This window comes from Zalophus californianus, chromosome 1 (genome assembly GCF_009762305.2).
Source record: "Zalophus californianus isolate mZalCal1 chromosome 1, mZalCal1.pri.v2, whole genome shotgun sequence".
Classification (NCBI taxonomy): domain Eukaryota; kingdom Metazoa; phylum Chordata; class Mammalia; order Carnivora; family Otariidae; genus Zalophus; species Zalophus californianus.
Genome location: NC_045595.1, coordinates 150,408,514 through 150,433,249, shown reverse-complemented (window position 1 = coordinate 150,433,249; position 24,736 = coordinate 150,408,514). Strand labels below are relative to the sequence as shown.

Genomic DNA, 24,736 nt, shown 5'->3' with positions numbered 1-24,736 from the left:
AGAAGCTTGACTTAAGAGAAGTAAGTAGATTTCTTCATCCAACTGGCAGAGAATACACATTATTTTCAAGCACATAATGATCATGTACTAGACCACAGAGCATAGCTTAACAAATTCAAATGAACCAATAACATATAAGCATTTCTTAAATCATAAGGCAATTTAATTAGAAGAAACTTCAACTTCTGTCTCCATTTAGAAATTAAAGAGTACATTTCTAAGTAATTAATAAATCATGGAGGAAATTATGTGAATAACCTGGTAGTACACATCATATAACAATAATAATAACTGGATTTATATTTACTCAGGAAAACTAACAGAGACAGTAGCATAGCAGGTTTGCACATCTCTGTTACCTATCACATTCTGGGTCATTGCAGAGGGATTTTGCAGGGCAAGACTGCAGACCTAGGAGAGAAACATTGGCCTTCAGGTTGTGACTTTTTTGTGTCTTTTTTTTTTTTACTTTTGATTTTTTTAAATGGTCTTTATTTTTTAGAGCAGTTTTAGGTTCACAGCAAAATTGAGCAGAAGGTACAGAGATATCCCATATACTCCCTGCACCCACATATACAATAGCCTCCTCCACTATCAAGAGGGGTACATTTGTTACAATTGATAAACCTATATTGACACATCATCACCAAAAGTCCATAGCTTACATTAGGGCTTACTCTTGGTGGTATACATTATATGGATTTTGGCAAATGTATAACGACATGTATCCATCATTATAGTACAGGATAATTTCCCTTCCCTAAAAATTCTCTGTGTTCTACCTATTTATCCCTCCCTCTCCTCTAAACCCTAGTAACCACTGAAACTTTTACAGTCTCCATAGAGTTGCCCTCGAACCAATAAATTTATCCCTTTAGAAATAAGAAAAAGCAACTAAGCAAGAAACAAGAAAAAGCAAACTAGGTCCAAGGCAAGCAGAAGGAAGGAAATAAAGACTAGAGCAGAAATAAATAAAATAGAGAATAAAAAAACAATACAGCAAATCAATGAAATCAAAAGCTAGTTCTTTCTCAATCTGACGTTTCATTTAGCATAATACCCTTTAGGCCCATCCATGCTGTGGCAAAAGACAAATACCGTAAGATTTCACTTATATGTGGAATATAAAAAACAAAACAAATGAACAAACAAAAAACAAATAAAACCTATAAATACAGAGAACAAACTGATGATTGCCAGAGGGGAGGGAGGGGGGCACGGGCAAAAATGGGTGAAGGAGAGTGGGAGATACAAGCTTCCAGTTACGGGAACGACTAAGTAATGGGAAGAAAAGGCACAGCAGAGGGAATATAGTCAACACTGCTGTAATAGCAATAGTAGAGTAAGACCTGGCAGCTACACTTGAGCGTACACAGCATAACATATACGGATGTTAAATCACTATGTTGTACACCTGAAATTAATGTAACATTGTGTCAACTATACTCAAATAAATAATGTTTAAATAATTGAAAGGGAAAAAAAGCTAGTTCTTTGAAAAGATCAACAAAATGATAAACCTTTAGCTAGACTGACCAAAAAAAAAGACGCCTCAAATTACTAGAATCATAAAGATGAGATATAACTACCAGCCTTACAGAAATAAAGAGCACTGTAAAGGACTATTATGAATGTGTAATTTTTATAATTTGTATAACAAATTAGATAACTTAGATGAAATGGACAAATTCCTAGGAAGACACAAAATATCAAATCTGACTCAAGAAGAAATAGAAATATTGTAAACAGAGCTTTAACATGTAAAGAGATTAAGTTAATAATCTAAAACTTCCCACAAAGAAAGGTCCAGGCCTAGATGGCCTCACTGCTAAATTCTGCCATTTAAAGAATTAACAACAATCTTTCACAAACTTTCCAAAGAAAACCAGAAGAGAACACTTCCTAACTCATGCTATGAGACTACATTACCCTGATACCAAAGCTGAATGAAGACATCATAAAAAAAAAGATAGAGTAATATCCCTTATGAATAAAGATGTAAAAATCCTCCACAAAATACTAGAATACCAAATCCAGGAACACATAAAAAGGATTATATGCCAGACCAAGTGGGGTTGATCTAGAAATGCAAAGTTGATTCAACATACAAAAACCAATTAAAGTAATATACTATATTAGTAGAATAAACGGCAAAACCACAGGATCACTTAACAGGCACAGAAAAACATTTGACAGAATTCCTCACCCTTTCATGAAAAAGGCACTCAACAAACTAGGACAAACTTTCCAACTTCTTCAACTTGATAAAGGCCATCTACAGAAAATCCAAGGGTAACAGCACACTTAATGGCAGAAGACTGAATGCTTCTCCCCTAAGATCAAAAACAGGGAACAAATTTGGGATGGCTACTCTCCCCACTCTTGTTCAGTATGGTGCTGAAAGTTCTAGGTAGTGCAGTCAAGCAAGAAAAGGAAATAAAAGGCATCTAAATTAGAAAGGAAGAAGTAAAAATAACTCTATTCACAGATGGCATGATTCTGTATATAGAAAATCCTAAGGAATCCATAAGAAAACTATTAGAACTAATAAGTTCAGCAAAGTGTCAGGATACAAGATCAACATGTAAAACTTTTATAATTTTCAACTGCTAGGTGTTCACCCCAAACAAGTTTACCTACATAGACATATATGCATGGAAGAATCGAGGAAAAAAGGGAATTCAGTGTCTGTTAACTGCACCAGAATTCAGTGCCTGTTTTCAGTCCATATATTCAAATAACAGCATTGGTGAACACTTGGTACATGCTGACATCATTCATGTGGTTTACATATATTAATGCATTCATGTGTTAGCTTATTAACACAGAGTCACACCAAGTATTATCATCCCTTTTTCACAACTGAGAAAACCGAGGTAGAGAGTGGGTAACTCGGTCACATACATAATTAGCAAAGCCAGGATTATATATTTTCTTTCCTCAAAAGATAGCTGAAAGAGTTTCTTTGAAGAGGAGGTAAAGAAGAGCACCAGACTCGGAGTTAAAAGAACCGAGTCAGGGTGCCCGGGTGGCGCAGCCGGTTAAGCATCGGACTGTTGGTTTCCACACAGGTCACGATGTCAGGGTCCTGAGACTGAACCTGGTGTTGGCTCCGTGCTCAGAGAGGTGTCTGCTTGGGATTCTCTCTCTCCCTCTTTTCCTCTCTCTAAGAAGAAGAAAAAAAGAAAAAGGACCCAAGTCTTTCCCCTGGCTCCTCCACTAGCCAGCTGTGTGACCTTGAATGGACAATTTACTTCTCTAAATCCTATGGCTCCTCATCTGTAAAAAAAGGCAGTCGGACTAAGTGAAAGCTGAGGCTCCTAACCGCCTCTAATTCTCTCACACTGGACTCACTCTGCGCCTGATTTCTGATTTACAAACCCTCCCTTTCTCTGCCACGGGGGGAAGCAGAGGGCCAGGAGAGGACAGCCACTTACTTGTCATGACAAGAAATAGAAACAGAAACAGGACTGCATGTCGCTTGCACAAGTTGCTGCTTCAGCCAGTGATGGGTTTAGGTGAAAAGCATGGTTATAATTAGAGCAGCCTCCTGGCCTGAAGTCTCCACCAGCCACAGCGAGCACAGCTGGATCTGCTTACTGCACACACAAGAGTCTGAGAGGCCACTCTGGCCTTGAAAATGATCCTTCTTAAATGGATTTTCCCCCTTCCTCAAGGGAAAGAAACTCTATTGATGTAAAAGCTCACTTCCCTTCCAGCTTCCCCTGCTAAACGCTACTCCAGTGGAGACCCAAGTGTTGATAAATACGGGGGAAAGAAACAAATCGTAAGCTGAGCCTGGTCACATTGCCCCTTGTGATATAGTTTTATTTTTAACTTCGAAACACTTGAACTATTTCTGTTGAAGTTTTCTCTGCTTCCCCTGCCTCCTCAACAGAACTCTGTCCTCTGCGGCAGCTGACTGAGGCACCCCCAGCCGCTTCCTGCGATCGGCTTGCTCACAGTCAAGGGACACAGGTGCAGCAGATGCTGACTCAGCCCGTGCCATTAAGGTAAGCTTTTCAAACGTGAGCAGGTGCGCCAAGGAGACATTTGGAGTGGTGAACGTGGAGACAGAGGCTGAGCTGCACGTCACCTTTTTGCTCTGAGCAAGAAGATGGTTAAGCAAATTAGTTACCTGTGGTGGAGAAAGCGGTTGGCTCTGAGAATGAGACCCAACCATATGTAAACTCTTGTTTTAAATCTCAAATCTTGGAGCAGGAAGAAATCCCCTGCTTTCGGGCAGCCTACATTCTTTCCTTTACAACCAACAAAAGGGGCTATGTGGCATCTCTGAAGTTACCCAGTGGTGGTGGGGGCTTAGGGGAGGGTAGAGGAGGTGGTGAGGAAATAGATGGAAGGGCTAGAACCCAGGATTTCTACTTTTTAAAGTCCAAATGCTGTGATCTTTTCACCAGTCAACATTGGCTGTGTTAACTGCAAGTCATTCGTGCGTACGTTGACCATTTTATGTACCTTAAATTCCATCCCCTGTGTCACACTACTGGTTAACGGAGCGCAGTTTTATTCACTGCGTGTGCTATTCAAACGCTGTCTGTAGAGCCTAAGACCTGTTTTTCTCTAACAATATTCCCTAAATGTGGTTTTCTTCTCCTTAGGGAGGAGGCTGGCTTTTGCATGCAAACCAAAAAATTGCTACAAACTTGAAGCTTGTATGTCCAGAGGGACAAAAGGAAAATGATTAATGATACTTGAGTCATGGGAAGCTTTAAAATGTAGGTTATTTCTAGTTTTTGAAATAACTGCATAGTGTTGCATGCACAAATAAATTGTGGGGAAAGTGTTTATTTTTTTGTTTCTCTCTGGGCCTCGCTTTAGTGTTCATAGTTCAGCTAAGGACCATCCTAGCAAGTGGCCTATGCAGCAAAAGGGATTCTGTACACTCTGAACTTTGCGGTCTACAGGCTAAAGGCACCAATGCCAAGTCAAAGGAGACCTACCCAGATACCCTAACACCGGGATTCCTTCCTTCCTGCTCTGTAACCTCCAGACGCATCCCGTAACTGTGTTGATGTCTAGGTGACACGTATGCTGGTTTGCTAGGCACAGGGCATTGTGTATCACTGCCTCACTTCATTTAATTTTGTCAGGGTTTCCATGGCACACGGTCTTCAAGGTATATGCTGGGATGCTGTCCTAGCGAGACTGGGGCATGTTGATTTAGGAGAGCTAAGCAGACAGGCTGACTCACAGCTACCCCTAGATAATCTGTCTAATGAGCACTTTCGTGGCCAATACAAAGGAGTAATTTAAAATACTGATACTAATATCAGAAGCACCAGATATGAGAATTAACTAGGGTATAATGAAAATGCTGGAATCATAGCCCAGAAGCCCAGGATTATGGACCCAGATGTGGGAATTATCGTCAGCCAACTAACCGGTTGTGTTAAAATCTCCAGGCAAAGGGATTATTTTAGTATTTCACTTTATACATCTTCTTTCCTTAGAATTAAATATTGCCATAACAGGGGAACAATTTAACAATATATAATTAAAGTAACTAATTAATTGGCTGGGTAACAGATTAAGAGTTAAAGAATATCTCTGATCTTTAACTTTTGACCTTGTCACTTCCACTGAAGTTAAAGCTCAGGAATAAATAATTATCATCCAGGCCAGCCACATGAGGAGGCAAAATAGTTGCTGACATCATGTGAGGGGTGCTGAAAGGGCCCCTTGCCTAAAAATATCTCCCTGACATCAACCCTGTTTGCCTACTAATTTTAAAATTATAGTAAAGAATGTTAAAGCTATTATCTGTTAATCCCATTCTCTTTTGCTTGTGTCAGGGATTTAAATATACCTGCTATAGGCCTTCTCATGACCTTGTTGGCTGGTGACACTCAGGCTCCACCTCTTCATTCTTCCAGACTCTGTCCTGTTTTGCCCTCGGTACCATCTAAGCTGCCCACATGCCCTCGGCCACCACTGCTTCACAGGTAGCTCTGTGTGGCATTTGGTTTCCAAGGGAATTCTCACTATTATATCAAGGTGAGAAGCAAGGGCAAGACACTTTACTTCTCTGGGCCTTAGTCTCTCTTGCAGGAAATGAAGAGGTTAAACTAGACACCTTCATTTCAAAGGGAGGTCCTTGGACCATCAGCATTGTCTGGAGCATGTTATACATGGGAAGACTCTCGGGCCTCACCCCAGTCCTACCAGATCAGAATCTGCATTTTAAGAAGATTGCCCAGGTGATTCCTATACACAATGAAGATTCAGGAGCTCCAGAGCAGAGGATTTATGGTTCTGTGCCTGATCCAGGTTTCTGATTTATGACTGTAAGGATTTAGAACAAGTACTGCAACCTCCTAAAAACAATTCTGGCAGCTGAGTGTCTATTATAACTTGAGCCCAAAGAACTCTTTTCCATTCAGTTAAGGCTACATTCACTAATAACATTGAAAACATTTCTCCTTCTTCCTTAAAAAAAAAAAAAAAAAAAAGCCCCAGGGAGGCACCCGGGTGGCTCAGTTGTTTAAGCTTCAGACTCTTGATTTCTACTCAGGTCATGATCTCAGGGTCGTGGGATTGAGCCCCACATCGGGGTCAGGCTTGTGCTGAGCATGGAGCCTGCGCAGTATTGTCTCTCTCTCTCTCTGCCCACCCAACCATATTCACATGCATGTGCACTCTCTCTCTCTAAAAAGAAAAGATAAGCCCCAAATTAGCATACATTTGACATCATTACACTTTCCTCCTAAATTTGTTTCAAACTGCTCTCACAGCTCTTTCAAAATGCTGCTTTCTTTAGGGTCCTGCTCCGTTTTCTTCATTGCAGTCCTATTGAATAAGCATTGAGTGCCAGGAGCACATTAGCTGTACTCACTCTCAGTCTCTCGGAAACTATGTCATACACTCCTTGGGGAACATTTTTGTTCTCCCTTGATATTCCAGTCAGAGCTCTTTTCCCACCTGAACACACCTTCCTGGCCACATAGATTCTGCTTCATTGATGGCCTTCATCTCTGAGCACACCATCCCAACAACCTCCCTTAAGGGGAACTGACTCTGCAGCCCATTGCAAGAGAGAAGCCAATTTCAACTGACACCTTCTTTTTTCCCTTAATGAACAGAACAATGTATGTAGGTAAACAATAAAAATGACAAACCTGCACCCAGGAAACAAAGATGCCTCAATCTGCCTTTGTGGCATCTGAAAGGTCCTCCAGCCTGGATGCAGTACTGTTTGAATTCCTAAGAGCTGAAGTAATGAATGTGGTGAATACAAGGTGCCATAGTGGGGCGATTTCAGAGGGACTCACATTCTTAAAGGAGTAAGGTAAGACTTTTTTCTTAAATGGAGTTTGAAGATTATTAAGCTGACAGTGGAATATAAGATACCTTGGAGTGAGGGAGAACTGAACATGGAAAGGCCAGCCAAAATTTGCACGAGTGATGGGAAGACAAAAAGACCTAGACTTGGAGGTGACCATGAGGATGACCTTCCTCATAGGGGAGAGATAACAACTGAGTGACCCTTTCCCAGCTTTATCTCATTTGTCATAATCCCATGGGCTATTATGAACAGTACTTTATAGGTGAACAAATTAGCTTTAGGGAGACTAACTTGTCAAAAATTACTAGCTAATACATGAGAGTGTTCATTAATTTACTTTATACTGGAGGGGGGGTGTCAGATAAGGCCTCTTGTGGAGGTAATATATAAGCTGAAATCTAAAGAGCAAGAAGGAGCCCATAACACAAATAAAGAGCAAGGGGAGAATTTTGGTAGAAAGAACAAACACAAAGGCCCTACACAGGAATAAGTGACAATGCTAGAGCTAAGTGCTCAAAGGAAAGGTGAGATAAAGGAGGCCAGCAGTGGTCCACACATGAGGGGACACTCATGCAGGGCCTTGTGGACCAAGACAAGGTATCAGAGTTGATTCCTTGTGATGGGAATCCACTGGAGAGTCTAGGTGGGAATAGTGACCTAGTGTTAAAAGTTGTTGAAATCTTTCTTAAACTCCACATATGAGTGAGATCATATGGTATTTGTCTTTCTCTGACTGACTTATTTCACTTAGCATAATATGCTCTAGCTCCATCCACGTTGTTGCAAAAGGCACGATTTTGCTTTTTGATGGCTGAGTAATATTCCATTGTGTGTATGTATGTATGTATGTATGTACGTACGTACGTATATATGTATATATATATATGTATTGTACAATATACATTGTAAATGTGTGTGTGTATATATATATATATATATATATATATATATATTTTTTTTTTTTTTTACCACATCTTCTTTATCCAGTCATCAGTTGATGGACATTTGGGCTCTAAAGGAAAAAAAAGGAGAGAGGGAAACAAGCCATAAGAGACTCTTTTTTTTAATATTTTTTTAAAGATTTTTTATTTATTTATTGAGAGAGAAAGAATGGTAGAGAGAGAGCATGAGAGGGAAGAAGGTCAGAGGGAGAGGCAGACTCCCTGCTGAGCAGGGAGCCCGATGCGGGACTCGATCCTGGGACTCCAGGATCATGACCTGAGCCGAAGGCAGTCGCTTAACCAACTGAGCCACCCAGGCACCCGCCATAAGACACTCTTAATGATAGGGAACAAACCGAGGGTTGATGGAGGGAGGTGGGTGGGGGATGGACTAAATGGGTGATGGGGATTAAAGAGGGCACCTGTTGTGATGAGCACTGGATGTTACGTGTAAATGATGAATCACTGAATTCTACTCCAGAAACCAATATTGCACTGTATGTTAACTAAAAATTTTTTTAAAAAAGTTGTTGAAATCACTCTTTCTGCTGGTGAATATAGTACAGAGCACCAGATGGGAGGGGTGAGACTGATTATAGTCTTTTGCACCAGACTGGATAAGCAATGATGGTGCTGGGACACAGGCAGTGGTGGTGGAGTTGGAAAGAAATGGACAGGAGTGCCCAGTGCCCTTTTGGGTCTTCCCCCAAGGCCTTCCCACCTAACTGGCCTTCCTACCTAACTTGTAGGAAGGAAGACCCTTCCTGTGTAGGACCTTATGCTAGTTCCTTTGTGATTGGGAGCATGAAATCAACCAGCTTCTAGCTCAGTGGTTCTTAAACTTGAGTTTACAACAGCATCAGTTGGATGTAGTTGTTCTGATTCAGTAGGTCTGATTTGGTAGGGTCCAGTAATTTATATTTCTAACCAGTTTCTAGGTAATACTGACACTGTGGGTCAGGGTACCACACTTTAAGGGCCATTGTTCTAGCTGACTCACCTTTCTTACTACCTTACTCCTTTCTGAGTGGTCCACACAGCACCACAACCTGTATCAAATGTTTCTCCCTTGCCAGGTTCTAAAGTATCCCCTATTTCTGTAAAGAAATATCCATCCCTTAAACTCATGTACCTGGTCCTTCCATCTACTCATATTCCACTTAAACTCCATCCAGTACAACCAGTAAAATCTAGTTCTGTGTAGATTTTTAAAACTATTTAAGTTTAAATTTTATTATTTTGACTGCTCTCTCCTCTATCCAGGGGAACTTTAAAACATATTTTGGGGAGAGTGTTTCAGAGAGTGTTTTGACCATAGACTTTACTGAAGTTCATTTTTAAGAGGAGGGAATGTATTGCCTTTTCAGACAGGAAATAAGAATTTAAAGGTGAACATAGGAGCATAGAAACTAAAGGAGGAAATGGCACCTGGATAAAAATATGTTGTTTCAGGCATAGAATGTTGTCAACTTTTTCCACAGTGAAGAGTTTCTATAATGCACGTGCTTTAATTTAGTAGGTTTTTCAGTTTAAATCTTAAAATCTGTATTATATTAGAGATTTTAACCCTAAAAACTTTACTTTCATATGTGTTCTACCTCCAATGCGAAGCCATGGGACCTGGATACTTTTCGTATTTCCTCTATTCAGATGGGGCACAGTATGGGATGTGGCCCAGAGGAGAACAAAAAAAAATCATCATGGGGATGAAGGTGCTTTCTATGAACTTCCTATGAATGAAGATCATCCAGATCCTCTACAATCTGGAAAGATTGTAGGTGTATACACCTTTCTGTGCCCAACTGGAGGAAGAGAGGTTCTGCCCTGATGGGCTCTAGTCATGGGCTTGCTTTCTTCCCAAATCATGGGGATAGACTACATGTCTTTGTGGGTCTCTGAGAGATGCAGCATGATATAGTCAAGAGTACAGAGTTTGAAACCAGATAAACTTAGGCTTCTTTGTGTTCCACTGGAAGGGTGTAGGCATCTTTGTGTTCCAATGGAAAGGGTAAAACCCACGTCTCATGGCCATTGTGAGGATTAGATGAGATGTTATGTAAAGAACATGGTAGGCACTAAAATCTTACTACTCTTTCTCCCTGACATCCAAAATGTAGAAAAATCACTCAATCTAGGAAAGTCAGACAAACACTGTGGAGGATAAGGATCCAGTCACTGCACTAGAATGGAGATTAGGAGAACAAGGCATCTTATGTCACAAGATAACCAATGATATATTTATATATATATTGATCATCTTGGGGCAAGACCAACTGGCTACAACCTAAGATGATCAATCAAGTATCTAAGTTTGTGTGGGAATAAGAGGTTTCCTGGGATCTGGAACTTTCAGAACTAAAACCAAGAGTCTCAGGCAAACCAGGGCAATGGTCACGTTGCTTACCCAGCAATAACTAGACAATTGAGAATTTTGGATCGTCCTTTATCTCAGTGGGAATTTTCCCCTACATATACAACAAAAGGTTCAGCTATGGGTTTTTTATGCCCTTAGGTTATGTTTATCTTTATCCTCCCCTCGACTGTCAAATTTCTCCAAAGAGTGGTCTCCACTTACTGTGTCTTCCTGCTCAGCCCATGTCCTCTCTCAAAGTCACTTATTTGGTGTATCTCCAGAGCCTGGCAGAAGATCTTTAAATAGCATAATTAAAAACAAAACAAACAAAAGAAACAGCATCTTTGTTGCCTGTGTGCATTGTTTTTCTTTTCTCTTAAAGGGATATCTTCAAATAGCGTCAAAGACATGGAGAGCAACAGGGCTCCCCCACAAATGTTTCCAGCTTCAATAGCACTGTTCACAAGAACCATTCTTTGTAGAATGATTTGTTGTAGAATGATTAATTGTAGAATTAATTCTTTGTAATGCTGAAGGATAGGAAATGATTAGGCTTAGAGTTCATCACCGCTGTCCCTCCAGCCAGACATATCCCTGCAGCTGGGGCAGAGTTCTCACTACACACATGTAGAGCACACAGAACAAGCTAGACCTGCTTTTCCCTTCCCAGAAACTAGTCTCAACTTTGTGACAGAGCCAGGCTGGCAAATAAGAAGTTGAACATTCCTGCTGCTGGTAGCTTCTTTCCTGTAGCTGTATTCCATTTGGGATTTGCCTCTTCTTTCCCACCTAAAAACCAGTAGGGGACTCTGAATCATCCAGACTCCATCTTTATTCATGAGTGTCTTTTATGCATAGAAAGCAGATAAGCACACTCTCCCAGCCAGGGCACAGGCCCTGCTAATATTGGAATGTGTGTTTAATGGCTTCCCTCTCCCCTCTAAGCAAATACCACATTTTGAATGGCAAGGGTCCCATTGCACAACTGAAATGCCACATTTGCTCTGGCAAGAGCTCTTTGGGGACCTGCCATGAGCAGTGGGATTGTTAGCATTGTTCTTCATCTTGAGGCAACATTCCAGGCTATTGTTCACACTTTCCCTCACATCAGGCCACATGGTTCTGACTCTTCCCTCTCTGGCCTCTCCTTCGGCTTTACTTCTCCTTACTGTCTCAAAAGGGGTCCTACTCAGCCAGGTACTTCATGGCTCAGATGCCTATTCTGTGTTCTTCTTTCCCCAGTCATGGCTTCCTCCCTCACTTTTAAGTGAATAATTCTCAAATCTGCATCTTTCCATTCTGTCCTCATCTTACCGTCCACATGGTCTGTCATCACCTTAAGCCACTTGTATTAAACTTGTGGGGCTCATCTTTCCCCCCCAAAAAACAATTCCCTCTGCAGACTTCTGTTTTTCTCAGAATTACATGCAATATTCTCTCTTCCTAGTTCAAAATCTTGGCATCAAAATTGACTCTTTCTTCCCCATCTCCAGCCAGAAACAAAAATGCTGGGATTCCCTTGTGATGCCCGTCCTCTGCCTCACCTTGCCTAACTCCACCACCGTCAGTCCTACCCCTGCAGCTTCATCGCACTGTCCACGAAGTAGTTTCTTGCTCCAAGTCCTTCCCTGCCATCCCGCCACTGCCGGTTAACGCCCCAGTCACAGTGTTTAACGGTCCCTTACTGAGCACCAAATAATTCCAGCTGCGTTAGCCTCTCATTTACGAATTTTCACAGGAAGTCTTCAGTGGACTCCCCCGCCCCCGCCCAGGAGTGGTCAATCTAGAATATAGCAGAAGCCTAACTGAATGTTCAGTTGTATGTTAGAAGGTCCGGTAGCTGGACTTTTGCATCCAAAAGATGTCCTCTTGCCCGATCCTATTCTGCTCCATCTCAGTCCTGCCCTCACAGCCCTTTCCTCTGCTCAATTCCCTCTCTGGCTTTAACACCTTCATTTATCTTCTCCTGGGCCCTGAATCTGCTTGATGGTCTCACTTGCAACTTCTCGCCTGCCTCTTGATTCAGGCTTTTAGGGATATAGGACTCTTTGCCACAATCCCTCTTTCACACTCAGTCGTCCCAGTGCATAAGAATCAGATGGGTAAGGTGTTAAGGATGTGAATTCCAGACACACCTCTCACTTAAGTCAGAGGCACAGCCCGCATAGCAGTGCTGTCCAATAGAACTTTCTTTGCAGCTGGAAATGCTCCGTGTTGTGTTGTCCAATAGAGTAGCTACTAATCATATGTGGCACCTGAAACTCGAAATATAGCTAGTATGACTGAAGAACTGAATTATTAATTTTATTCCATTTTGATTAAATTCAAATAGCCACATGTGGCTGGTGGCTGCCATTTTTATAGTGCAGATTTATAGATTTAACAAGCATCACAGCTGATTCTACTGAGCAAAGGTGTTTAAGAACTACTTAAACAAGCAGTCCAGGTGATGCTTATGCTCCCTTACTGGCACACTGCAGGTAATCAACAAATGTTTGTCGAAGGAATGGATGAACAAACGAAAATATGAACAAGTCAGAATATAATTTCCTTGAGACTTAAGGCTGTCTCTTCCGAGAAAAAAAAAAGTTGAGGGGACTTATGCAAATTGAAAGAGTTTAAAAAGACTTACCACCCAAACATAATAAACTGACCTTAAAGGGATCCTGGCTCAAAAGTTTAAATTAAAAAAAAAAAGTATAGAAGATATTTTTTGGCATTTTTGGGACAATTGAATAAATTTGAACACAGACAGCAGATTACACAATATTAGAAAATATTTTTTAGTTTTTCTTAGGTGAGATAATGTTATTGCAGTTACAAAGGAAAATGTCCTTAGTCTTAGGAAATACATGCTGAAGTACTTAGGGATGAGGTGTCATGATAACAGCAATTTATTTTCAAGTGGTTTGGCAAAAAGTGTGTGTGTGTGTGTGTGTGTGTGTGTGTGTGTGTGTGTGTGTGTGTGTGTGTGTGTGTGTGGAGAGAGGGAGAGAGAGAAAGCAAAAGTGGCAAAATGTTAACTTTTGGATCTAGGTAGAGTACACGGGTGTTCATTGTATACGTTCTTTCACCTTTCTTATGTGTTTGAAATTTTTTTTAAAGATTTTATTTATTAATTTATTTGAGAGAAAGAGAGAGGAACAGCATGAGAAGGGAGAGGGTCAGAGGGAGAAGCAGCCTCCCCGCTGAGCCGGGAGCCCGATGTGGGGCTTGATCCCAGGACCCTGGGATCATGACTTGAGCCGAAGGCAGTCACTTAACCAACTGGGCCACCCAGGTGCCCCTGTATTTGAAATTTTTTAAAAAGTTCAAGGAAAATTCACTCACAATGAACAAACAAATCCTAAAGTAAAATAAAATAAAATTACAAAATACTGCATTTTCTGACTTTTGGGTGCTAACTCCACCCCACCTACCCACCCCAACCCCACTCCATCCCAGACTAACACAGTGCCGACATTATGCTACAAATTCTCTAGACCAGGTGCAGCAAACTGGCAAGCTATAGATCCTATGTAACTTGCATACATGTTTTTCCTTGGCCCAAATAGAGAGGTTTTTTAGAAAAATTAAATGAGTTGCCAACTTCAAAATTCCAAGGATTTTTACCTTGATATGTTATGTAACAAAACTTTTGCAATATAATTAAATATAAATGTATATATATAAATATAAAACACTTATTTTATAATAGCAAACATGCATTCATCAAGTCTACAAGACAAGTACCATTCTAAGAGTTTCAGGTATTTAAATCATTTACTCCCCACAACAGCAGGTTAGTACAATAGTACCTATTGTACTATTCTTATTCTATTATTAGGTACTATTATTATTCTCCCTTTACAGATGAGGAAAATGATGAATAAGGACATTAAGTAACTTTTCCAAAGTTTCACAACTACTGACTCCTAGTGCTGGGTTAAATCTTATATAGTCTGCCTCCTAATCACTACACCATCCCACCACTTGCAAAAATCTGTATTCCCAGTTTCTCTGGAAAAATCAGATGATCTGGCAACAAATTCCCATATGGGACCAACTGACCAGAGCCAAGGAGCTAGATTCCCCTGAGGCGGGGCATCTTCTCTTCTACATGCTAGAGTCCCCACTCGGCCCACCTCTGGGCCCTTGAGGTCTGACCCCTGCTGTAGCCATGGCACAGGTGAATTCACCATGGTGAAGGACAGTTGGTAGATATATCACAGACATTTGTACACTGCCCCAGACCAACCTGGATATCAGGTTGTGGGCATGAAGCTCTAGTGGGAGAGAAAGCTAGAATGTTAACTTGGGCCAGAAGAGCATGTGGCAGTGATGGGATGTATGGATGGGTGGAATGTCAGGATAATTGTTGGTAGACAATGGAGAAAAGTTACAAGAAGCAGAAGATATACATCCCATGGCTGGTAAGATGCCCATCAGAGGACAGTGTGGGTCAGTGAGAAGAGTGTGGGCCAACATGGCCCACGATTCCTTTGCTTAGCAGCTCTATCACCTTGGACAAGTTATTTAACTTCTCCAGCTTCCATTTTCTGGACTATAAAATGGGCAATGCCATTTATCTCCAGGGTGGTGAAAGGATTTAAATAAGAGTATGCAAAGTCTCTTTGACTCCTGTTCATATACATAACCAAAATGCTTTTCTTACTAATCATTTATATTTTCATGTTCTCTCCTAGATTTACAAAGCAAGAAGAAATTAGGAAGCTATGGTAAGTACCAGGTGCTTATTGGATCTTCATCGTTCAGGGGTCCAGATCTGGCTGGCTTCATTTAACCTGTAGCCCAACAGCTGGCAGATTTGCCCTTATGGTTTGATGATATTTATTGACTTTAGGCCAAACCAGAGATGTTAGAGCAGAACTTAGAAGAAATTGACATGGAGTAGGGGAAAAGCAGAGAGCTGAGAAAGATTTGTGAGCAGAGATTTTTAGTTAAACTTTAAAAATGAAAAACCCAAACATCCAGCAATACACTAAACAGCTGATAATTCCTTCCTTCAGCAAACTGAGTATCTATGATGGTCCAGGTGCTGGGTCACAGATGTGAACAAAATTAGACATGGCCCCTGTCTTTCCAGCACTGGGGAGATAGCTGGTTAAATGAATGACAGCACACTCACTCTGGAATGTTCACTACCATTAAGAAGACAGTTTGCAAAGAATCATTAATAAAACAGTATGGTCTCATTTTATAATAGAGACTTACAAAGCAGGATGCAGAACTGTATCCATAGTATTAATGGGGTCATATAAATCACCCATAATCCACAACTCAAAACAATTATCAACAGTGTAGTCCATTACAGTCAGCTTTTTTCTTTTTCTATTCTAAACACATCTACTATATACATAGAATAAACTATTGGAAAATGAAGAAAAGAGTGTTGGTAGTTGTTATTCGTGGGTTGTGGGATTATGAGTGATTTTGCTTTCTTCTCTATGATTTTCTAGATTGTCCAAGGTTCCCATAATAAGCATGTATAAACAGGAAATGAGTCAATTAAAACACAGTCACAGACATGCATAGAACTTCTCTTCCCCATTTGTTTTCTCTTTCTCCTTGCCATTGATGTCTCTAGGGCAGGGCACGCAGGCCTCTACCTGGGCAGCACAGGCATTGTGAGAAATGCTTTAACCGTCACTGCCACATTCCTGTGGAGCCTGATGTTTCCTGTCTGGTGATAAACTGCCACCTGTCCTGTGGTGCCATCTTCCACATGTGCAAAGAGGCAGAGCATGAGCTCCTTTGCCCTCTAGAGGAGGTTCCATGCCTCAACTCCGAATATGGCTGCCCCCTTTCCATGTCCCGCCACAAGCTGGCCAAGCACTTGCAAGTGTGCCCTGCCAGTGTGGTCTGCTGCTCCATGGAGTGGAATCGCTGGCCAAATGTGGACTCTGAAACAACCCTTCATGAGAACATCATGAAAGAGACCCCCAGTGAGGAGTGTTTGGATACAGCTCTGGCCCTCCAGGACCAGAAGGTCCTTTTCAGATCTTTGAAAATGGTAGAACTTTTCCCAGAAACTAGAGAGCCCACTGAGGAGGAACCTACTGTGAATGGTGAAGCCAGCTGGGAGGAAATGGGAGGAGCAGTGGGTGGGGCAGAAGCCAGTTTGGTACCACATGGATCTCTATCAGCAACTAATGGAGAGATGGCAGAACTGAGTCAAGAAGAACGAGAGGTGTTGGCCAAAACCAAAAAAGGGATGGACCTAACCAAGTTTGACAAGTGGGAAAACATATTCAGCAAAGAGCATGCAGCCTCTGCTTTAACAAGCTCATTGGTAGGCTGTGAGAGCAAGAGTGAAAACAGCCCAGGGAAAGAACAGATTTCTAGCAACAATAATGTGGTAGGAGAGGATGCTCTCAAAGAGAAAGAACCACAGGAAAACCAGAAGAAGCAGGACTTTCATGGAGCCCTGGAAACAACAGGGCTCGCCCCTTGGCAGGATGGTGTTCTGGAAAGACTGAAAACAGCTGTGGATGCAAAAGACTATAATATGTATCTGGTGCACAACGGGAGGATGCTTATTCACTTTGGTCAGATGCCTGCTTGCACACCTAAGGAGAGAGACTTTGTTTATGGCAACCTTGAGGCTCAGGAAGTGAAGACTGTTTATACCTTCAAGGTTCCTGTGAGCTACTGTGGGAAGCGGGCTCGTGTTGGAGATGCCATGTTGAGTTGTAAACCAAGTGAACACAAGGCAGTAGACACTTCAGATTTAGGGATTACAGTGGAGGACCTACCCAAATCAGATCTCATCAAGACCACACTCTTGTGTGCTTTAGAAAGAGAACTTAAAGGTCATGTCATCTCTGAATCCAGGAGCATTGATGGGCTGTTCATGGATTTTGCTACACAGACATACAATTTTGAGCCAGAACAGTTTTCCTCTGGGACAGTGCTGGCTGACCTCCTAACCACTGCCAACCCAGGGGGGCTCCATGTGGAACTCCACAGTGAGTGTGTGACTAGGAGACACAACAAGAGCAGCTCTGCCTTCACTTTTACTTGCAACAAATTCTTCAGGAGGGATGAATTCCCCCTACATTTCAAGAATGTCCACACAGACATTCAGTCATGTCTCAATGGCTGGTTCCAGCATCGATGCCCCCTCGCCTACTTGGGATGTACATTTATTCAAAACCATTTCCGTCCCCCAGGGCAAAAGGCAAAAGTGATCTATAGTCAGGAGCTCAAGACCTTTGCCATCAGGCCAGAGGTTGCTTCAGAGCTGAGTGAGACAAAGAAGAACCATCTCTCAGGCCATGGAGGGAAAAGCCAGAATTGTCTAACCAGCCTGCCGCTGGAGGTTTTGCAATACATTGCTGGGTTTTTGGACAGCGTCAGTCTGTCCCAGCTTTCCCAGGTGTCTGTGCTGATGAGAAATATCTGTGCTACTTTGTTACAAGAGAGAGGGATGGTCCTCCTGCAGTGGAAGAAGAAGAGGTATTCTCACGGAGGCACCTCCTGGAGAGTCCACAGAGAGGCAAGTAAACCCTAATTCATTTATTCATTCATTCAACAACTGTTTAGTAAGAGCTTTCTGTGTGCCAAGCACTGTACTAGGCACTGGCATTGTACTAGGTTCCTGGGAAGACTACATAATCCCTGAACTAAAGGAGGTCATTCTAGTAGGGAAGACAGACCTATTGACATATAAATGACAATACAGATGGTAGTACCTGTTTATCTCATTGTATGTGTCCTGGATATCTTCTGTTTGCTCACATGATTCATTCTTCAACCTGTCCACTGTGCTCAGTCCCCCAGGAGGCTGATCTCTACAGACTGCCTCAATCAGCAACCTTACCCTCCAGCTTCCAGCTGGGCTAATCTAATGGGAGTGTGTCAGTGGGAAATTGGAGGGAGGAAGAATGAGTTGACAAATCTATTCTTCTGGCTTCCTCCCTGTATTCATTCTCCCCTCCATGACACTTAGCACTGGCCATGTCCCTCCACTGAAGGTGACTGTATCAGGTGACTCTCTCCACACAATTACTCATTCTTGGTTCCAATGACCTCCTTTCTTCTTCCCTTTCAGGCCCAGGGTATTAACACTCTAGATTGTTACTAGCCCGGGTACTGCATTATATCTTGTGGCTTTCCTACACCCTGCTCACACATTTGCATATCGTTATTTTTTTTTCATTCTCTTCAAATTACCCAGTTTAAGTGTGCCATCTGTTTCCTGCCTGCAGTCTGATACAGTACACCAACAAATTCTCCTCGGTCCCATATCAACTAATATAAAAAACAACAAAACAGTTTTTGCCTTTGTTAAAGACATTTCGAAATTCTAAAATAATTTGGTCCACTGATCTCTCCTGGTTCAAATATCTATTTACTTTCTCAAAAAATTATGCTGTATAAACCAAAGAATCTTTCCCTTTGGAAAAATTTTATTCCTTTTTCCGAATCTTGCTGAACTGCATCATAACTTCTATTAGCTTATACCATACAAAAGTGAAACTCCTAATTCATCATTTATGAGATGCCCTTAGCATCCTTTCCCATGGTAAATATGTGGTAATATGAACCACAAATTGATGGTACCCATTTAGGTCAATAATTCCATAATCTCAGTGTTGAATTTCTTCCCAAAATGTGGGTGTGTGCAAACTGGCACTGGAGAGTTAGAGTTGTTTACCCATATTTTCACTGATTGACTGTGTCTAAAACATCTTAAATGTTTTCCGTTATTTATTCCCTGAGCAGTCTTCTCCAAAAAACAATTATGAGACTCTCCTTCATGTATCCAGGCCTGCATCCATGTGTTAAACACTGACTGCCACCCATCCACATGTTAGGGATAAACATGGGTAAGACTGAGATCCTGCCCTTAGGAACTGTATGGTCTAGAACGTCTAATATATTCCTCTATAAAATCAGATGCAAATAATCTACACATTAGAAATGCCATTATTTTTTGGCTCATGTTTTTTCCTAATTGATTGCTGACCACTCCAGAATATCATTTGAGACAAACTAATTTCCCTTTAGAAAGGAAAAAAGAGAATTTAGTTGGCGCTAAAGGATGCTTATATTAAAATGGCTTTTTTAAAGTAAAAACAGAAATAGTCCTAAGATCCCCAGAAATGCTTTTCTTATATTGGAACAATGATAAGAAACTGAAGGTAAAGTGTCAAGTTGAAAGTATGGTATTAGGTTATGCCTACCCTCATAGCCAGATTTTAAAACTAGTGACTTTGCCACCACAGCCTAGGTAGAAAGGCCAAAGGGGGTTTTTGTGCCAGACACTTAGATTTCTCCTGAGGTTTCTATTCTAGTGAGACTCTTCTTAGTTAGGATACTTTTAGTTTTAAGCAACAGAAACCAATTTAACATGGCATAAATAATAAAGGGAACTTTCTTCCAAACGCAATGGCTCAGGCAAAGTTTGATCTAGCAGCTCAAAAATGCCCCCAAATGACCTTTTTACTTTCTATTTCTTACCTCTACTTCCTCTTTAGTGGCTCCATTCTAAGACAACAGCTCTCCCTTGGCAGTCCCTGGGGGCTGCCAGCAGCACCTAAGACTGAAGTTTCACAGTTCAAGTGCAGAGGGAAAAAGAGAATCTGCTTCTTGATATCTCAAGCAAAAGTCCTAGGGTAGAGTCTCATTGACACGAATTGTCCTGATGTGAACCATGTGTCTTTCTAGAATGGATCACTGTGGCTGGTGGGGGGGGGGGGGTGTGGTAGGCATTCCCACCCAATTACATGGCTGGCTGGGAAGTTTATCAATTGGAAGGGTGAGCTAGGAATTGGATGCTGACGAAGGAGCTTACAAATGTCTGCAGCAGCCACTAAACACTCTCTGGAAGCTAAGAACGTGAAGAACAGAAAGGTATTATACTCTTCAAATAAAGCCAGCCCGAGGGTATTGCCCCAGTGTTAACTTTTGAACTTCCATGTTTCCTAACAGATCTGGCAATTCAGCAGCCTCTTCTCCAAAATCAAGAGCTGGGAGTTTAATGAAGTTGCCTCCATGTCTGAACACCTGAAGGCCTGTCCTTTCAATGTTGTAGAGCATAAGACCGACCCAATTCTTTTGACCAGCATGTGTCAGCTCCAGGAGCCAGCCCAGGAGAGCTTAGTCACCACCTTTAGAGCCAGACCACGAGGAAGACACACCCGCTAAAGATTCAGATGCCACCATTCTTGGATTCACCCTCTGAGTTACTAAAAGTAGGACAGAGTGTGATTTTGAGGACTTTCTTCTGTAAACTGCATACATGCTTATCTAGGTGTATTGGAGCATGCACTGCCCTAAACCTGAGCAGTTGCACAAGGTCTAAGAATTTCCCAAGCCTTGGCTTGTACACTTGCTATAAGGGCCATACTGATAACTTATTTCCTTCCCCCACCTTTTTTTTTTCCTAAAACAAATCAGTCTGAGGAGAAAATAGATAACTTGAGGCCACTAGAAAGATGAGCCCAAGTCTTAGGAAACAAGAGAGCAGTGAAATTACATAACCAGCACAGGCCTGTGCTTTTGTGGAGAACATTTTAGTTGATAAGCATTTTCAAATATAGAGGGCAGGTAATGCAGGAGGGGGCACTGAGGTGTGTCCCAGGGCACCCAGGGTGAAGGGCACATGGTTTGACGGTTCTGGAGCTGGGGTTATCTTGATGGTTAAGTCCAGGTCTTCTTTTAGTCACTCCACTGCCTGTAAGCCCAGGAAGTCCAAGCACAGCACAGCCCAATAAAATGGAGACCTTAGCTGAGCACAGCAGCCTCAAGGGCATCACAGGCCAAAGAATGAGAGGCAGAAATGAGGTCGCAGAGTTTGTTGTGGAGAATCTTGGCAATATGTAGAAGGACAGCCTTGCAAAATGAGAAAGAGTCCAAAGGAGACATTGAATTAATGGAGAAAACTAGCACCAAAAGCCACAAGACTACTTTTAAACATGTCAAAAATGACCTAAGAGTCAAGTTTCTTTTCTTCTTAAAATTATATTCCAGGTGTGGATTAGGGATAGCATAGCACCAGCCTGAGCTAGCTGAGATGACCGCAAGACACTAACACCAACTTCAGCGTCATGCAAGAATGCATGCCCGGAGAGATCATACGTTTGGCAAAGTCCAGACAAAGCCCACTGCAGTTCCTGTGGCACCAGCCACCAGGTCCCAGACACCACTCGAGTACCCGGTGGGGGACCATGAGAAGGAACACTCCTGAACATAGTAGTTTCTTGTAATTGCTCCTACCTATTGTTGTTCATGACTCCAGTCTGTCAGAAATGGGTGATACGTTGGTCTTGGGTAACAAACAGTGAATACTCATGAAAACAACAGTAAAATACATGATAGAAACTGCCATCCCCTTAAGCAGGGTTTCTCAGAACTACTGACATTTTGAACTGAATAATTTTTTGTTGTAAGGGACTGTCCTGTGTGTTATAGGATATTGGGCAACATCTTTGGCCTCTATTCAATAGATACCAATAGCACTCCCACTGCTGTAACAACCAAAAGTGTCTCCAGACATTGCCAAATATCCTCTGGGAGTGAAATCACTCTGGGTTGAGAACCACCCTAAACAATGTCATACCAGCGGCAGTAACTTAGGATAAGTTTTTAGTACAAAAAATCTTACATAATGATCTACAATGGTTATGATTTTATGTAGCTCTTCTTTATTTACTAGATAAGTTTTAGACAGATGTGATTTTAAGTTGGGAGCCAGATGGAGCTGATTGTTTGGTGTGGCTTTATGTCCTTAAGTCATGTGCAAAAAAATAAATCCTTTCAGCTCTCTCCAGATATAGCAGAAGCAGGGCATATTGAGCTATTTATCTTGTGTTTCTTTCCCTCTCGCCTGAATCAGTGCCATTTTCCCAGCAGTCCTCAAGCAAGTGAGAAAGAAGGGAAAAGGAAGACAGGTATTATGGGGAAGCAGAGAACAAAGAATTAAACAACAAAAAGAAAAAGAGTCTAGTCAATATGGATGCTTTTCGTTGCCTGGGTCTCCCTCAGAACATGGTCCAGAGCTGGTATAGATGAAGTAGAAGACACTTGTGAGAAGAGTCAAGGAGGTATTAGAGCAAGTCCCAGAGTAGAAACATGCTCATCTTTTCATTATCATGCACCACTTGATACTAGTTGGTAAAGTAACTCTTATGTTTCTTAATCCTTTTTGCTTGGTTTATATTTCACATTTGTATATAAGGTACCATTTTCTAAAAATACAACTAGAGTGTGAGCTATGATTTTATTCAGTGAAGATGAGTAACTGGAAACAACTGAACACTGAAGCGGGAAAAAAGGAAAAGTTCTTCTTTTGAATCTAGTTCCCTCCTATCTGGAGAAAGAAAGCTCCTGATGTCCACTCAGGGTCTCTTCTCTTACTAGAAAAAGAGAGAAAGGGGAGCTATTGACCAAGGGAGATGAAAATCAGGGGGTGCTCTTAGGAAGATGAGAAATAGAGAGAGAGGAAGAGAGCAGAGGGTTTTCCTTCACAACCTGGGCAGCTCAGGGTTCAGGAGAGCAGCCAGGAGACTGCCCGTACCGCTCTGTGGGCTGCATACTTGCAGTTCATCTTTATTTTCCTAGTTGCTGCCTTTGGAGCAATATTGATCAACATCATCAAACACATTTTGTAAGATATCTAATTGAATATGTTGCAGGAAACCAGGGTATTACAGGTGTCCACCGGTCTACACAAACAAGCACATTTTATGGTGAAAGGGCAGCTGGAGCAAAAAGGAAGCCTTTTAGAGAGACTGTGGATCAGACAGAAAATTGGATTCATGAGATGAGGCCGTGGTGAATAGCATGAGCAGCAGAATTACCTGACAGAGGCAAGACAGCTAGACATGGCCTCAGATTAAGAAGCAGCTGAGCAGAGCGAAAAGGGATAGGAATAGGAGCTTGGCCAGGGAGGTGTCTATGAACAGACTCCTTAATGAGTATCACCACCAAGAAAGTCAATCCAGAGTAGAGATCAGCCAGACGTGGAGGGTGAAGTCTGTAGCACTGAAGCAGAAAGGAAGTTTTTGTCTTATAATGAAGGGAAAAGTGAAAAACAATGTGGGACTTAGAGATGTAACAGGAAAACCACTGTCAAAGTCTGATCTATGTGTGATAGCAAGTCAAATTGAAGTGAAGAATGAGATTGTGTATATCTCTGGTGACTTGCCTCTGGATGTTGGAAATTCCAATGTCTCCAGAAGCAGAAATAAAAGCTGTTTTGCACTCTGGAAGGCTAGCTGGGTGAGTCTTGTAAGTTAGGTCTAAAGACAGATTTGTGATTCACCGGCACAGAGGTCATTGTGGAAACAAAGGAGTGTGTGTCTTAAAGAAAAACCAAGGAACCAGCCTGAGGGAGGCAGTGCTCATGTGAGGAGCTCACCAACTTTATGAAGTCCTAGAGCAATTATGGATATCAGTCACTAATCTTAGCTGCACCTTGATCCCACTGTTTTCTTCATCTTTGCCCCAAATCCCTGACTTTTATTTTGATTTTGCCTAGGATCTCCTATCAGACCTTGCCGAACCCAATGGTCTGGGCCTCTCATTCTTTCTCATCCCCATAATTTGCTTGATGATTTGCTCTTTGCCCACCACTAATTATCCAAATGTATTCACCTCTTTTCCTATCAGCCTTGGCCCTGGACCATAGAAAGAATGCTCATAAGTTTCCTCTATCTGCTCTACTTGGCCATCAGTTTCAGTCATCCAGCTACAAGGAAGCCTGAACTTTCTCTAGTAGAGGCCATTGTCTCTGACCCTAAAACCTCTTAACACCTCATCGGAGCCTGTGGTCCTTTAGCTTTAGTCCTTTTTTATTGGCCAAATCTCCCTTTTCCTCCTTTCAATCCCCCAATTTGTGTTTCTTCCTCAAGAATCATGTCCTAAAAGAATGTACTCATTATTCCCAGAAAGAAGGTGGCTGGCCTCTCACAACTGCTGAAGCCAAAAAAGTTGAACTTCCTGGTCCCCTGGCCCCCCCATCTTACTGCCATTTTCCAGGTCAATGTGTTTTGGATTGGGTTTAGTTACAGTCTAAGGAAAAGGCCCAACCCTTGATATCCAGGGTGCAGGGCAATGGGCAGTGGTAGGAGGGAGTCGTCTAGATGTGCCTGAAAGACGGAAGGAGAATTGGAGCCGTGAGAGTAGGGCCAT

General features: G+C 41.9%; 1 protein-coding gene across 2 annotated transcripts; it reads left to right on the top strand.

Moving 5' to 3' along the window:
- Positions 1–3,619: 3,619 nt before the first annotated feature.
- Positions 3,620–23,903, top strand: FBXO40 (F-box protein 40). 2 transcript variants are annotated; one of them, XM_027584416.2, is made up of 6 exons: positions 3,620–3,787; positions 3,899–4,013; positions 4,620–4,736; positions 15,283–15,315; positions 16,185–18,095; positions 20,534–23,903. In XM_027584416.2, exons 4-6 carry the CDS (start codon positions 15,313–15,315, stop codon positions 20,747–20,749), a joined length of 2,130 nt encoding a protein of 709 aa, XP_027440217.1. In that variant the 5' UTR covers positions 3,620–3,787; positions 3,899–4,013; positions 4,620–4,736; positions 15,283–15,312; the 3' UTR covers positions 20,750–23,903. The 2 variants fall into 2 exon arrangements, with proteins under 2 accessions (XP_027440217.1, XP_027440216.1); XM_027584415.2 differs by lacking the exon at positions 4,620–4,736.
- Positions 23,904–24,736: the final 833 nt, after the last annotated feature.